General features: G+C 45.7%; 1 protein-coding gene across 1 annotated transcript; it reads left to right on the forward strand.

Annotated features, from left to right (window-relative positions):
* The first annotated feature begins 9,023 nt into the window (after positions 1–9,023).
* On the forward strand, positions 9,024–14,862 carry skor1a (SKI family transcriptional corepressor 1a). Its single transcript, XM_040135119.1, has 8 exons — positions 9,024–10,817; positions 11,469–11,544; positions 11,645–11,716; positions 11,880–11,942; positions 13,040–13,114; positions 13,310–13,384; positions 14,050–14,115; positions 14,765–14,862. Exons 1-8 carry the CDS (start codon positions 9,024–9,026, stop codon positions 14,860–14,862), a joined length of 2,319 nt encoding a protein of 772 aa, XP_039991053.1.
* The last annotated feature ends 1,093 nt before the right edge of the window (positions 14,863–15,955 follow it).

The following is a 15,955-nucleotide window of genomic DNA, read 5'->3' on the forward strand; positions in this document are numbered from 1 at the left end:
CTAGACAGGCCGTGACTTTGGAAGATACTCACTTGATCTGACCGATTCAAACCGCTGAAGACTCGTGTTATGTTCAGCTACACTTTGAAATGCATTTTTTACGCAGAATGTGGCCTGTAGATTTTGACCCTCATCTCTTACACTGGAGAGGCATTAAGAAGGGATTTCTTCACAGGCAGCGGGAACAGGAGGAATAAGCTTCCCCTTGTATACATGGGCTTGTGAGTGTTATTTTAACCCAGCCTGTAATAGGAGCCCATGGATGGCCATGCCTGAGATGGAGTTCACGTTTCACATTTAAACTTTACACGTGGTTTGGAGCAAAAGTTGATCACCAACATTTTTTTTTACACTCTGTCTTTTTTTAGGCCATGGAAAATGAATAAATTAGATTTGTTTGTTTGGGTTTTTGGTTTTGTTCCTTTTTTGTTTTCTTGTTGCTGTAAAGAATTCTGGATCAAAAAGCTGAATCAAGGTGAGAGATTCCTACTAAATGTGTAGCCTATAACCGACAGTGTTCAAGAGGCTCAGTTACAATACATTTCACGTTGTAGGCTTGAGAAAATGAATTTAATAAAACCCTTTTTCTTTTTTTTAAATAGAACTTTTTTTTCTGCAGGTGGAGGGTTTGGGTGGGGCGTAACCTTGCCTCACGACATTATCAAGCCGACACTGTTAACACACCTGCCGATCCGACGCGGCGGCTGAACTGACCTTGCGCCCCCGCAGGTGATAGTCCCCTCAGTCCAGCGGTGCAGCGACAGCTCTGCCCGCCGCAGATGTTTTCCGCGGCATGTAAATCGTGGCATCGGATGATCTATGGCTGCGCCCGACGTGACCTATAGCGATAATAGGTCCGGGATGAAAATTCTGATGCTCCATGATCTCATCTGGCGCGGCCTCTCTCCGGGATATTGACCGCGCATTGTTTGGAGATGCGTCTTCATTTTCTGGCAGTCCGGGACATTCATATTCCCGAATTCCCACCGAGCTGCGTCTCTCCTTTGTATGGGCCGATGACCTTTTTTTTTTTTTTTTCTTTTTCTTTTTCCCAGAGCAGTCCGACTTGATTAGCGCGTCAGGCGGGACAATGAGTGGCCGCCACGTACACAGGCATCAGCCAGATCCTTTTATCAATGTCCTGTAATTAAAATGTCACCGTTTCATTTTCGAGCCATCGCTTTCCTCTCGGCGGAATCTCTCCTCCAATAAAAAAAAAAAAAAAAAAAAAGTGCAATCGAAATGCTCTTTTCAGTGGAAACCCAAAAAAAAAAAAAAAGGATACGGAGAAAGCGTTTAAGTGAGCCGAGCAGCGTGGGATCAATAGGCCCTTTAGTCCAAGAGGAGGATTGATTGGTCTCTAAAACAGGATTCATAGGGGTCATGGTTTTATAGGGTGCTGATGCTACTGTTAATTATAAAACATTTGGCCTCAATTGCTGCTGTCATTAAACCTGCCCCTGATTGAGGCGGGCTTGATTCATCTTTTTACATCATAGGGAAAAATGCAAGAGTTTGGGAGACAAACCTTTAACAGTTGGATGGAAACACGCACTGCAGAAAAAAAACAACAACCAGGATAATACAACAGCTTTAGTCCGAACACGGGCTTTGGACTCGGGTCACCACACACACTCCCGTTGGACGTTTGACTCTCGGAGGTGTTATTTTTGCCTTCGTACCTCGGATAAAGTTTGTTGTTTCCTGCAGCTCACAGACACATTTTTTTTTTTTTGTGCCATAGTTTATAGGCTACATGTTTGCCTCGGACAATAATACAATAAGTGATCTGACAGTGATTAAATAATCGGTTTGGGCTTGATCTCCAGTTGCTGGAGAAATCGAGATAGAAATATAAAATAGAAATCAAGTGTAAAGACAAAACAGACACAAATTCTCCCTTAAAGCACCGTGTCCTCATATGAACAACATCGCTCTCATGTTTGTTGACTTCTGCAATTATAATACAGCAAAGCCATTTGTGGAATAGGTGAAGCAAGGCAACGCCTTTCAAACAAAGCGTTCAACACGACACAGAGAAGTTCTTCAGAGCAACACTTGAAAACGAGAAGAAATTAAAATCAACTCCATTATGTGGGGGAAAGGAGCTGATGTTGAGCAACACGGGGGTGGTGGGGTGTGTGTGTGTGTGGGGGGTCCTTTACAAGTAAAAGTCGTTCAGTCCAATATTTACAGAAGGGACGAGGGAACGATCGTTTAATCTGCGCTTTTGGGGGGATTTTCATGCTTTCAAATCAGATTTTGAAGCTTGAAAAAAAACAACGAGTGTTTGTGTGTGTGAGTGTGTGTGTGTGTGTGGGGGGGGGGGGGGGGTAAATCAAATAAAGACAAGGAAATAAAAGACAAACAAGAGGGAATGTAAAAGAGCAGAGAGGAGGGGAGAAGGAGACTGGCGGAGCACAGGTAGCCTGTAACATGTCCCGAGTTAAAAATAGTCCAAAGTTTCATGAGGGGCAGCACACGAGAACTTCGCGTGGGGTGTTTTGTAAAAGGCGTCAGTCATATTTGTTTATTGACTTCCGTAGCTGTTAATTCTGTCGATGTCCCCACTGTCTCCAGCCTTCTGCGACAAAGGATGAGCAAAGCTGCGAGTAGAAAATGGAAATCAAACGCTTTTTAGACGTTATTTCCAAAAAAAAAAAAACCCAACAAAAATCGACCGTGGCGTCCACCGTCTTGTTAAAAGAAAAAATCCATCAGGTCCGGGTTCACCTGGTGAGCCGGGGCTCCCAGTGACTAAAACCTGAAGCGCATTAATATTGCAGGCTAAAGGTTTGTTCAAACAATTGAGCGCATATCAATGAGGCCCCGGTAATTTGTATCCAACGGTAATAACACGGAGCTCGCCTAAAATTACCGCTGAAATGTCTAATTAAAAACTCTCTGCTCGCCGCTGATCCGGCCGCACATCAGCTCACGTTTCCCCCGGAATAAGCGGCGACAATGGCTGCATTCAGGTCGGCGGCTCTAAATAATTAAAAAGAGAGGAATAATTACAGTATGAAATTGTAATTATGGGCAGGGGCTGCGGGGGGGGGGGCTCTCCATGGTGAAAGAGGAGAGGATGCGCTTAGGATCAGGTTCGGCATCAATATTGCAGGGAGGTGAAGCCGGCGAGCGCGGGCTGCACACGGGTTGACGGCGCTTCCTAACACACTCCTCGCACACCCTTCACGCGCACCTCACACACACACACACACACACACGCACGCTCGAGTGTATGAAGTGTGTCCCGGTCAGTTTGTCTGCCGCGGTGTCACTTTATGTATGATCAAACCGTCTGAAGCCGTTGGTTTGGTTTCTCCTGGCTGTCTCCTCTGACAGATGGATTTCTCGGGAGCACAACTCGTGTCTTTTTCCTAGATATTATGTAAAACTTGCATGTCATGCAGACCAGCTCAGTTTGAAGACAGGGGCCGGTCTGAGATTTTTTGTTCATTTTATTTATTTATTTTTTAAAAACCTCACTGGCTGCTCTAAAGCCTCCCGCCCACAACAAAAGCACTTACTGCAACCACCCAATTATTGCTTCTGTAAAGTTTAACACTGGTGTTAATTCAAGTCCCGTGAGAAGCCAGAAACCGCCATAGTCCAGCTCTCAGTACTTTCAGACTTCCCCAGTTTGTGTGTGGCACTCTGCTCCAAGCACATTTTTTTTTAAAGGCGTGCATCTTTAAAGAGGGGTCAAAAATATGGCTATAATTTAATGTCTTGTTTTGAAATAAAAAAAGGCTTAGACATTCCCAAAAACAGCTGGGCACTGAAGTTTTTAGCAAATGTCACGCAAACCGAAGTAAACGCTACATTTGTCGGGGACTATTTTCGGCAGCGGATTAATCCACCTTTTCTGCGCTGTGGGTATTTGGGGGGAAGCAGGGCCAGCTAGATAAACCACAGTGCCCATGTTCACCATCATGAAGGCAGATGTCACCCAGTGCAACACGTGGCTCATTGAGGTGTTTTTAAAGGCTTCTGGGCACACGGCTGCAGAGGAATAGGACATATCAGGTTTTGACCGCACAGACGATACTTGTTAAGGTCGGCTCATCGTCGGTTTCGGTCGTTCGGGTTTGGTTGAGGCTGTGACAGCCAGAACACTTTGGGCACTGTTGTCATAGACCGTCAGCAGGTATTCGGCATCGCTGGCGGTGATGCTGGGGGGGTTTGTTTGTCTGCATTTTTGTGTGTTTGTTTGTTTTCGTTACCTCGGTCAAGGAGGTTATGTTTTCACCCGTGTCTGCTTGTTTGTTCGTTTGTCGGCAGGATTATGCAAAAACTTCTCAACCGATTTGCACCAAACTTGCTGGAGGGAGGGGGCATGGTCCAGGGAAGCACCCATTAACGTTTGGTGCAGATCCAAGAATTTTTTTTTTTTTTTTATCACTTTCTGCAAGATAAGGCATTTTTTCAAACATTTTTGTAAATATTTGGCCTTGGCTGAGGTATGCGCTCTACTGAGTGCCATGCTAGTTTTTTTTTTTCGTTTTTTTTTCCTCTCACAATCTACAAAGTAAACTGCTCCCAGGACAGGAAGTAAACATGAAAATGTGCTTCACCAAGACAGATGTTCTTCGGTTGTGGTGTTAAGTAGCTGAAGGACCAGTACTGGATTTTTAAAGTCGATACTGATATTGATAGTGAGAGGTTTTTATTTATTTATTTTTTTAAATCCGACAATGAGATTTCAGATGATAGTCTTTTTTCAACAAGTCCTCCAACCTATTTGTCTCTACCCTCTGATATGACCCATAGGAGCATGTCCTGAATTAGCGCCCCTCTGAAGGCAGGAGCTACTGCATGTCACAACATCAGCTTTGAAAAATGCATAACTAAACCATTTATGATGTGACAATACTGTGGCAAAGGTTTGGTAAGGTTTAAGGAAAGATCGCAGTTTTGGTTGAAATAAGTACTTTGTTAAGTTTAGAGGACGTTTGTCCTGATGGTTAAAAGACACAACATCGATCGTTGGTTTGAAATGAACAGCGGCCCCCTGTCTTAAAGTTCATGTTTTGTAGACCCATCCATCCCGACCTCCCCTCTAGGGACTTCCTCGCTCTATACCAATGTCACCTGTCTTCCCTCGCTTCCGTCATAATTACTACGGCCACTAGAGGGCGTAGTAATTATGACGGGAACAGATGTCGCTTAGAAATATAACGTGGCACTGGGTCGTAATAAGATTCTTGCACAAACAACCTACTGGGGCTGGTTATTTACGGGAGGACAGTCTCTCTTTTTTTTAACATTAACAAACATTGTCGACAAGGATCTCTTAAATTTGTTTTTTTTAAGGAATTGTGACCAAGATATGCACTGAAAGTTTTACCAATGAAGAATGAAATAGTGCTACCTGGATCTATTTAATTTCTTGAGTTTGTAGTTGTCTATCGGTCGACATAAACACTGACAACCGACGTACCATCCAACCAAAACGTTAAAACCGGTAACCGGTTTTGAAACTCGCTACTCGGTTTTAACGTTGGGACTGATCAGTGTATATCCGCAGTAAGCTCATATTGGCCCGGTGGATTCATCGGCCTTAGCTCTGGACGACACTCAGTCCAAGCGTGGAGGAGAAGAAAAGTTGGATTACCGACCGGGCTAAACCGCCAACTGCCCACGTGCCCCGAAAGCCCCCGGTTCACTCCACATCCTCAGGGGTCTCGACATAATTTAATTAATTTGCACCGCTAAAGTTCAACCTCAGCTGTAGCGGGTCCTCCAGCTTGCAGCCTCGCCCTGTAGACCGACTCTCTGTCGAAATCTCAGTTGTTTGACTTGGGTTTTGTTTGTCGCAAAGCGTTCTATTAAATTGCTTTGATTTTTGTGTCAAGTAATTAACGCACAGGAAAGCTCTGCGCGAGGTAGTATTATTCCACCGCAGAAGAACTTTAATTAATACACACATCTGACAATGATTTTCTTTAATAAGTGATTAAGTGTATAAAATGTTGGAAGGTAATGCATCCCCGAAGCCCAAGTGAATATAATCAAATCGCCTTTTTTTTGTCTGAATAACAGTCAAAAATACAAAGATGTCGAGTTTACCATCATAGAAAAGTAGTAAATATTCACATTTGAGAAGCTGGTACCAGGGGAATTTTGGCAAATTTGATCAGAATTGTTTTCTATCAGTCGACTAATCGATCGATCAACTTGTCATTTCAGGTTTAGGGTGCTGGTTGGTTCGTGGCTGTCGGTTTCATTGTATGATAGGACGAAGCTGTTACGTACAGTGGGTCCCCCGACGACAAATGTTTGCTCTGGCGCCCTACGGGACGTTAATCCGGCCATGAAGAGGAGGAGGAGGAGGAGGAGAAGAGGACTTCCTGGCAGTGGGCTCTTAATTATGCCCTCCGCTCCTCCCGTCACAGAGTCCCGTCCGTCCCCGTTTCCCAACAGAGTCTCCGTCTCTGTCCGTCCAGGTATCGACACTGCAGGTATCGACACTTCTATCTGTACGGGACAGGCGGGACATTACAGCTTGGTTAAGCCACCGATCCGGTTATTAATAATAAACGAAGGTCTTCAGGGCAGCCAAAGAGCTTGGCTGTCACCGTTTAGACCTCTTTCTTACTTTCTTTTTTTTTTCCTTTTGCATTTACAAATTATTGGGCTTTCTCTATTCCCGTGCGCGTGGTGCGCCGCGTGCGTGTGAATGAGTGTGTGACGGTCTGGCCTGAGGCGGCGGCATCCTCATCATCCTCCTCATCATCATCATCATCATCAGCAGCAGCAGCAGCAGCAGCAGCAGCAGCAGCAGCAGCTCATCCCAGATTCACTCCATTTCCATCGCAGAGCGTCTGAGGCAGAAAACATCTTAAGACGCCGCCAAATAATTTGACGCATGAACAAAAGCCTCTAATTCCAAGCCGTCTCTTCTTTCCCTTTCTGGCCTTTTTTTTTGTCCTTCTTTCCTTCTTTCCTTACTTCTCTATTATCGCTGAGGCCTCAGATTGATTTGCGTGGCCGCTGCGGAAGCCTAACAGATGGCCGTGTAACTTGATAAATGAGCCCGGGCCTTTTGTCAGTCTTGCCGCCCTCCAAAGTGCCACTCGCGCTGCCTCTGTTTGTCAGTTTGCTCCCGCTGCGGTGGGGGGAAAAAAAAAAAAAATCCTTAATACACACTATGCCCGACAGGCCAGTCGTGGTTCCCAATGTGGGGTCCGGGGGCTCCACAGAGGGTCCATCCTTGACGGGGTCCAGGGGGTGTTACAACAGTCACTTTTAAAATGTCACTCCCTTTTGGTATCTTTTCCGCAGATTATATTATGTCGCTCTTCTCTTAATTATACGTGATAACAAACAGGTCACAACGTTTCTCCGCTTGGGGTCAGCCCGGGGCCTAATTGGGCGTGAAGTTTTTTTTGTTTTGTTTCTGATCATGTCTGTGCGTCAAAAGCCGCACAATTATGCGTGAAAACGGGTGTGTAGCAGCTCTGCGCTTCCGTGTGCGTTTGTGTGTTGGGGAGAGAGAGAGAGAGAGAGGGAAAGAGGGAGAGAGAGAGAGAGGGAGGGAGAGAGGTGCCATGTGCTTCCTGTCTACGCGCCATTCACCTCCCCGGGCTCCAACAGGATGGAGGTCCTGTCCGCTGCTGCCTGCGCTGAAATAAACTGAGAGAAGGACCCCAGCTCAGAGTTTCCACTGTCAGACCGGCTTGCCTCTTCCGTCGTCCCTCTCTGGACTCACCGGGCCTGAATTTACATCTGTATATATTCATATTGTTTATTATTTTTTTTTTTTCCATCCTCAATCCCACTGGAGTGTGTCGTCTTTTTAGGAGAGAAAGGTATGTATATATATATTATTATTTTTTTATTTTTTATTTTTTGGTTTGTTTTAATCAATAATTCAGCCCGAAGTCACTCTAATTTCGCCGCGGCCAATTTGTTTTGCCTTGCCTTTTATTTCGCATGCAGAACGCGATCGTAACAACGTCCAGACACCGGTTACCCACCGCTCCAAGGCAGTTCGTACTCACGTCAGTTATTTAGGAGGGGGGGGGGGGGGTCGCTCAAGCGGCCGCAGGCTTAGTTTACACCCAGCTTATTTCAGCGGCCTCCTCGGTGCCAGTGTCCGGAGGCAAAAAGTAAGTATGCGCAGGTGAACGTGAGATAGGCCTGCCTCAACCCAATTTCGAGCAACTGGCTGAGGCTAATCTGCTCAGAAGCTTTAATTATATATAGGGCTACTCTTTTATTACCAATGCGAAGACGCACGCTCGGATCCGTGTAATTACCAGGAAAGCAGCTTATAGTTGTTCTTTTCCTCTCGGCTAAGCGCATTGGCGCAGCTCAGGCTGCATTTCCCTTCTGTCCTTATCCGCGCCTAAGGATCTTATGTGGCTCTTAAGCAGTTGGCCCCTAAGTGCCGAGCCGATTGGAAGATAAGAGGGGCAGCAGATCCACCTCCGCGCAAGGCAACCCGGATAACCTGAGAGGGGGAGGCCGAGTACACGGAGGAATGAAGCCATAGGCTCGCAGAAGTGATTCACAGCACGACTGATTGATTTCACTGGAACCTCCTGCGAAAGCCTCATGTTGGTTATAGTTGGTCATCTATTTCAAAATAATTGAAACACTTTATTATCATTATTATTATTATTATTATTATTATTATTCCCCCTGAACATCAACAGTGACAGGCATACTTCTACTATGCATAGTACTACTGAAAAATGATGATGATGATTATCATCAATTTTCAGTATCATCATCATCATCATCATAATTGTTTGGTTATTATCTCCATTTACCCGACTTTTAAGAAACATGATACTGTCCTCGTGTCCTGGCTAATTGACTTACATATTGGAATTACGATATTTTTCCATTTCTTTATCATATTTGCGGTGTTTTGTTTTTAGTAGCATTTTTTATTCACACAAACGGGATCATTTCCAGATACTGCGGTGAAAACACTGCGCTCTTTTGCGTTGCCGTCTAACGGGGCCCCCGGTTCACTCCAGTTTTTCTCTCCGACTGACAGGCTTCCAGGGATGGAGTCGATGCCCGGACAGCTACGAGACGCGGGACGAGACGCCAGCTCTTCCCCGAGTTTAAAGCAGGACGCACAGAGTTTCTCCAGCCCCAGCTCCCTCAAACCGAACCAAGTCAGCGAGACCTCCCTGTACGGGGTACCCATCGTATCTCTGGTCATAGACGGCAAGGAGAGGCTCTGTCTGGCGCAGATTTCGAACACCCTGCTGAAAAACTACAGCTACAACGAGATACACAACCGGCGGGTCGCCCTGGGCATCACCTGTGTGCAGTGCACCCCCGTGCAGCTGGAGCTCCTGCGGCGCGCCGGCGCCATGCCCATCTCCTCCAGGCGCTGCGGAATGATCACCAAACGGGAGGCCGAGAGGCTCTGCAAGTCCTTCCTCGGGGCGCATAGCCCCCCGAAGCTACCCGAGAACTTCGCGTTCGACGTGTCTCACGAATGCGCCTGGGGCTGCAGGGGCAGCTTCATCCCCGCCAGATACAACAGCTCCAGGGCAAAGTGCATCAAGTGCAGTTTCTGCAGCATGTATTTCTCCCCAAATAAGTTCATTTTCCACTCCCATCGCACCCCGGAGTCCAAGTATCTTCAGCCGGACGCGGCCAACTTCAACTCGTGGAGACGCCACCTGAAACTGACGGAAAAAAAAACGTCGGACGACATTAACCACGCGTGGGAGGATGTAAAGGCCATGTTCAATGGGGGGAGTAGAAAAAGGACTCTGCCCATGAGCGGGTCGGGGATGTCCTCGTCGATGAAATCCCAGGCCTCGTCCAGCCTGGCTCAAACCACTTCCCCGGAGATCCCTCATAAAACTTTACGGTGCGACGAGGATCAGGGGAGCAATAACCTGAGCTTGGCGAGCGGCGCGCGGAGTTACCCAGTCATTCCAGTGCCCAGCAAGAGCTTTGGCATGCTCCAGAAAATCCCCCCGCCTCTGTTCCCCCACCACCCCTATGGCTTCCCCAGCTACGGCCTGTGTCAGAAAAAGAGCGACGGTGTGCCAGATGCGAGCAAAACCAATGTTTCTGGCGTGTTTTGGCCTGGCGCGAAGGACACCCTCTACCCGGCTTTCCCCATGTTTTGGCCTACACCTGGCGGCCTCCCCATGCCGCCCTACCCGGGTTCTCCGCCCAAACCTCCCCCCGAGCTGCCCGGCGTCCGGCAGGGCGAGCTCGACTTATCGGACCAAAGCGACCGGGGCGCGAACACACCCAAAGACAACACTCACCACCCTCACCATCAGCAGGACGGCGGAGAGCGCTGTCCAAGCTCCCAGTCCTCCTCCGCCAAGAACGACGAGGACAAATCCGGGGACGAGACTTGCCAGAGGAAAATCAGCTACATTTCGGCCTTCAGACCCGTGGTCAAAGACGCAGAGACCATCGCCAAGCTCTACGGCAGCCGGGACAGCTACGGCGTGCGCCCTGGCTACCTGTCCCCGGATTTTATCAGCGAGGGCTCCAGTTACAGATCGATATCACCGGACAGGGACAGCGTGGTGGACGACGACGACCCGGACGTGGATGTGGAGTCCAACCGGGGACAAGAGGAGGAGGAGCCGATCCACATCTCGCCGGGAGGGGACCACCGTGACTCCCCTGTGCCCGACCGGGTCTCCTCGGGTGCCGAGGAGAGCCAGGAGCAGCCTGATGCCTCCAGCCCCGGAGCAGCAGCAGCAGCAGCAGCATCAGCATCAGCATCAGCATCAGCATCATCTCCGGAGGACTCCGCGCACACTGGGTCATCAGATGAGGACAGACAGATGCGTAATGGTTCTCCTCTTCATGAAGTAAGATTAGATTAAATGAAACTTTAATGATCCCCGGGGGGAAGTTGAATCGTCGCAGTGGTGGAGAATATGATAAGAGTTTATAGAAGAGCGGAGGCCGATAAAAATGTAATCAAGATCAAGTGGCCTGGATTTTTTATTTTTTAAAAAATCCAGATGTAGATATTTCACAGGCCTTATTTCATAAATCTTAATGAGAGTTAGGGTTAATAGAGCGGCCTTGTGTTCGGAGACACTGTCATGCCACCGTCCTGCCGAAGTGCCGTCGAGCAAGGCAACGAGGCCGTTTACCCATGATAAACGGGGTCCACCTTCATTTGTGCCAGGGTATCGTCGATTTCTCAATCAGGAGAAATCAAAGCTCAACACCCCTCGTTTATCCTGATTTATTTGATCACGTATCCCTGCTGAAACGCTCCTCTGTGTTTCAGCTCAGCTCTGAGACATTTTAGCCGCCACGCTCAGCGTCTCCGACGGAGAGCCGGCCACCTTTCATCCCGGGGGCCGGTTCGGCGTCTTCACAACCAATTCGCAGGGTTCCCGTTTTTTTTTTTTTCAAGAACCGGGGTTTCAATTATGGGAAGAGCTGCGCGGTAAATGACGCGTAATTGGTGTGCGCTATTAAACGCTGTTGTCTGCTTCATTTTGCAGGTGTACGCGCATGAAAAGGAAAACGAGCCCGCGTTGTTCGGGCCCAAGCACTCGAGCAGCCCCCGCAGACCCAACGGTGATTGTTTAACTAATTTATGGTATGGTTATGAATGCAAATGGGGTGGGGGGGGTTGGTTCTCATTTAGCTGAAAATATTTGCGCTTGTTTTTGTCAAGGTGCTCATCACGTAATCGAAATACAGAACCAACGCACCGCAGCATCCCACCAGGAGCAGAAGGACAGACAAGGTTTTTAATTATTCCACTTTATGTGTCATCGTCAAATCCAAATCTTCCCTTTCTACCCCCCTCTGCCTGCTCTCCTCTATTGTTTTTATTTATTTGTTTACAGTATCCTAGTCATACAGGATCAATCGTTGGCTTAACAATTCTTTTTTGTGTGTGTGTGCAGCCGATGGAGCTTTGCGCATCAACATCAGCGTGCGCGAGAGAGATCTGGAGAACATGGCGAAAGGTAAGAGGCGGCGTTCGGGATCAAAAAAAAAAAGGGAATGAGAGAGAGGGGAACGTGTCGCGGGTGATATTAATTATCACAGCAGATCATCCCCGTTTTGATTGTAATCCGGGTAGAAGCATCGCCAGCCGACGAATACATATTAATACAGAAGCCAGACGTGCTGACAGGGCCTGGTTACCACATTTAATTAAGGCGGGCATTTGTTTGTTATTTCTAAGTGTAAGAAATTCCATTGAATTAAATATAGCTACTTGTTTGCCAATTAGATTGAATTTCTAGATTAATTAACCCAAATTTAACTCGACCCTTTGTCCAGAGTTGTTTGATTATTAAAAAAAGAAACGTGTGTGTGTGTGTCTGTGTGTGTATTGTACGAATGTTAAACCTTATTTTCCGTCTCATTTTAAATGCAGAGATGACGCGCCACAATCTAAATGTGAATTTACATTTTGTAGGCCTAAGGTGTTTCCATAGTTGTTAACCACTTAATCACGAGATGTGGGAGTTTTGACTTATTATTGTGAGAGGAAATCGTTTAGAGGCTATTAATATTTTAAGGAACAGAGCCATAACCCCGAGGCACGGCAGCTAATTATTTTACAACGCTTGGAAAAACCATGGGACTCCATTATTATCGTCTCAACCTCCGGGCAACGCGTGGCAATTACTGTGGCAGCGAGCGGAGGGAGAGCGGCGGAATGGGTTGTTATCAGGGAAGCAGACGCACCTGAAGTCTCAGTTTACTGGACCGACATGAATCTTAACGTGCAGAAATCCCAAATAGATCTTAGTAAGTGGAATCAAATTGATGCCAGGTAGCTGGGGATGGAGAAGAAAACGTGTTTGGGTTTTTTTTTACGATCTTTTATGGATATCTTTGTTGATATTGGGGTTTTTCTGTTTGTTTTGTTTTTGTTTTTTGCATTATTAGTGTTTTAATTCTCATCCCTGCTGGTTATTCGGAAGCACTGTAGGTGGCAGATGGGGTGTGTGTCAGTGTTTTTGTTTTTCTTTAGGGTGAATAATGATATTCCCTTGCAGCAGATGAGAACAATGTGTGTGGAATTGACACATTTGGTCTTTTTGCTTTGCAGAGGAATTGCAGAAGCAGCTCGCGGAGCAAGTGGAGCTGAGGAAAAAGTTGGAGAGAGAATTTCAGCATTTGAAAGGTAGGAGCAAAGCGAGTCTCGCTGTATTTTGTGGGTGAAAGTCACAGACAGATGCGTCCTGCGTCCTCTGCTCGCAGCCTAGATGTTTGGAGAGGCCTGAGTCGTCGTGTCCTCTGAATCCAGGCATGTGTCTTTTAAATTGATCTCCACAATGTCAGAGAGTTTCCGTCTGATGTGGCCTTCGGTACTCTTCAGATAATTTTCAGGATCAAATGAAGCGTGAGCTGTCCTACAGAGAGGAAATGGTCCAGCAGCTGCAGATTGTTCGAGGTTGGTCTCTCTCTCTCTCTCTCTCTCTCTCTCAACTCTGTGCCCTCGCAGATTCTGACTGTAAAGCAGATGTAGATCAGTGCTGTTTAAGTTTATGGGGGAAAACATTCGAGCCACAAAAAAAACAACAACATTGAAATAACAGGCTGCATCAATCAATCTGAACCGACGTGCGTCTAAACTAAAAAAGAAAGGAAAAGTGACACTTGCATATTGAAATATTGACGATTTGTGTCCAGCCTTCTTCCTGTAAGCTCCATGTGTTTTTTTGTTTTTTTTTCCTCCCTGCAGTTGAGTAAATTATTAGATATCAAAAGGGGAAACTGAAACCACATTGTTTTGTATGCAAAGGTTCTTTTCTCCTAAATCATGATCTGGAAAATTGAATAGACAGACCATTATGTAGTGCTGTATCAGTTACATGCGGTAGACAGCAACTAATGCCGCCCGTTAAAGGATTGGTTTAATGTTACGGTAGTTTAAATACAGGGTTCAAGTACACAGAGGGGTCACTCTAAATACCATAGAGGCAAACGGCATTCATTACACTCCTTCGCTTCAGATGCTACATGGCAGCTCACATTTTCTTTTCTTTTCCTTTTATTCCTTTTCTTTTACAATTTATTTTTTATTTTTTATTTTTATCAATCTTATTTTTTTACTAGACACTTTGTGCAGCGAGTTGGACCAAGAGAGAAAGGCTCGTTATGCAATACAGCAGAAGCTGAAAGGTAATTTGATCTGGTCCAAAACGGAACATGAATACATGACTTTTTTTTTTTTTTTTTTTGCCCACAAACATAAATATGCAAGTGCTACTTTTTTTTTTTTTTTATTAAACACCTCTTGTGATCAGTGGGATGAATATTTAGACACCGTTAAAGGATGGGTTCCCATTTTTTTTCAACTCAGTCTAAAAGCAATACCCACGTGAGCAAATGTACACTGAAAGCACCGTTGGTCTCTTCAATTGTTCCTCCTGCTCATACTAGCTGTATAAGAGACCCCCCCCCCCCAAGAAAATTCCCAGTAAGTGATGCGAAAATCCACAGTCCTTGTTCTGTGCAAAAAAAAAAAAAAAAAAAAATACTTCAGGCAAAGCTCATTTGAGGTTTCAGCAATATTGAATCCAGTCAAATCCACTGTCACTGTATCAACTGACCCTCTATCACGGCTCAGCAAGGAAATACTGCCAACCGGACATGTGAGTTTTGTTTCAAGACAGACTTTTAAAAAAATGTGAACCGATCCTTTGACCACATTTAGGTGAAAAAAAAAACAACCAACTCACAGCTGATTCATTCAGCACTAATTTGCTGAGAGTGTAATCTGCAGTATGTTTGCCCGCATGTCCTCACTGATGGACCTGTTGCCCCCCAGAAGCTCACGACGCCCTTCACCATTTCTCCTGCAAGATGCTCACGCCTCGTCAGTGTTCCGGAGCCTGCACCTTCAAACCCCCGCTGCTGCCTCCCTAGTGCCCGGCGCGACCCCCCCCCCTCGCCTGACCCCGGCACAGCCAAAAAAAAAAAAAAAAACAACCGCACACAGGTCCGACTCGAGAGCTCTCGCGTGTTCACCTCCCACCTGTAACCCAAGGATGACCAACCTGCTGTATAAATACACCACTGATTCTAGCACTTCGGTTGGAAGCGTCCGGGCTCGGAGGAGATTTTTTTTTTTTTTTTTTTTTTTTTTTTTATTTGGCGGCGACGGCTGCTCGGGAAAAAAAAAACTGAACTCTTGAGTGAAAGAGATCAGGATTGACTTAAACATGGAGTTTCATTTTGTGTTCAGAATCGAAGGGATTGTCGATCTGAAGCGGCAAAGCTGAAACCAAGGAGTCTCTCTGAATCAAAGCCGTCTCACCTTTAGCTATTCTGACAAGAAAAGAAAAAAAAACACTATATACATATACAAATACATATATATATCACGTGACAATGTGCAATGGCTTGTATAATTGTGATAATAAGTTCAAAATGTACGTCATGATTTAGCTTTTGTTGCTTGTTTGAATATCTTGAGTTTTTACATGCGTCTGTCTTTGGTTTCATTTATTGCTTAGATTATTTGTGACACTGCATATGTTGTTAAGCACTTTAAATGGGCAACATTTCCGAATTTGACCTTGCCATCCTATACCAAATTCTTTGATCCGAAAATAGAAGGATCTTTTAGTTTTTAAAGGGAGCACGTTATCGTGAGCACTTACTTCAGAAGCCCTTCAGGTTTGATAACGAACGAGAAAAACGCTTTCTTTCGCCGAGTTGTGTGTCATGCAAACTTTGAAGTGATCATTAAAAAAAAACAAACAAAAAAAAAACAGTCTGGAGCCATTTATAGATACCATGTACAGTTTAGAGTATTTTAACACAAGCCTGGTCCCATCATTTTCTCTGTTTCAGGGTTTTTTCTATCATTGAGTCACAACAGACAAAACCAAAACTTTTTTCCTATCATCCGATGGTCTTTTTATAAGAGGAAGACTCTGTATGAAATATGTGTCAACTGCCATTCACACAGCTGCATTTCGTTTTTTTTTCTCTCATTTGTTGAATTTGCTTTGTA

The sequence above is a fragment of the Xiphias gladius genome, chromosome 1 (genome assembly GCF_016859285.1).
Source record: "Xiphias gladius isolate SHS-SW01 ecotype Sanya breed wild chromosome 1, ASM1685928v1, whole genome shotgun sequence".
In the NCBI taxonomy this organism is placed as follows: Eukaryota; Metazoa; Chordata; class Actinopteri; order Istiophoriformes; family Xiphiidae; genus Xiphias; species Xiphias gladius.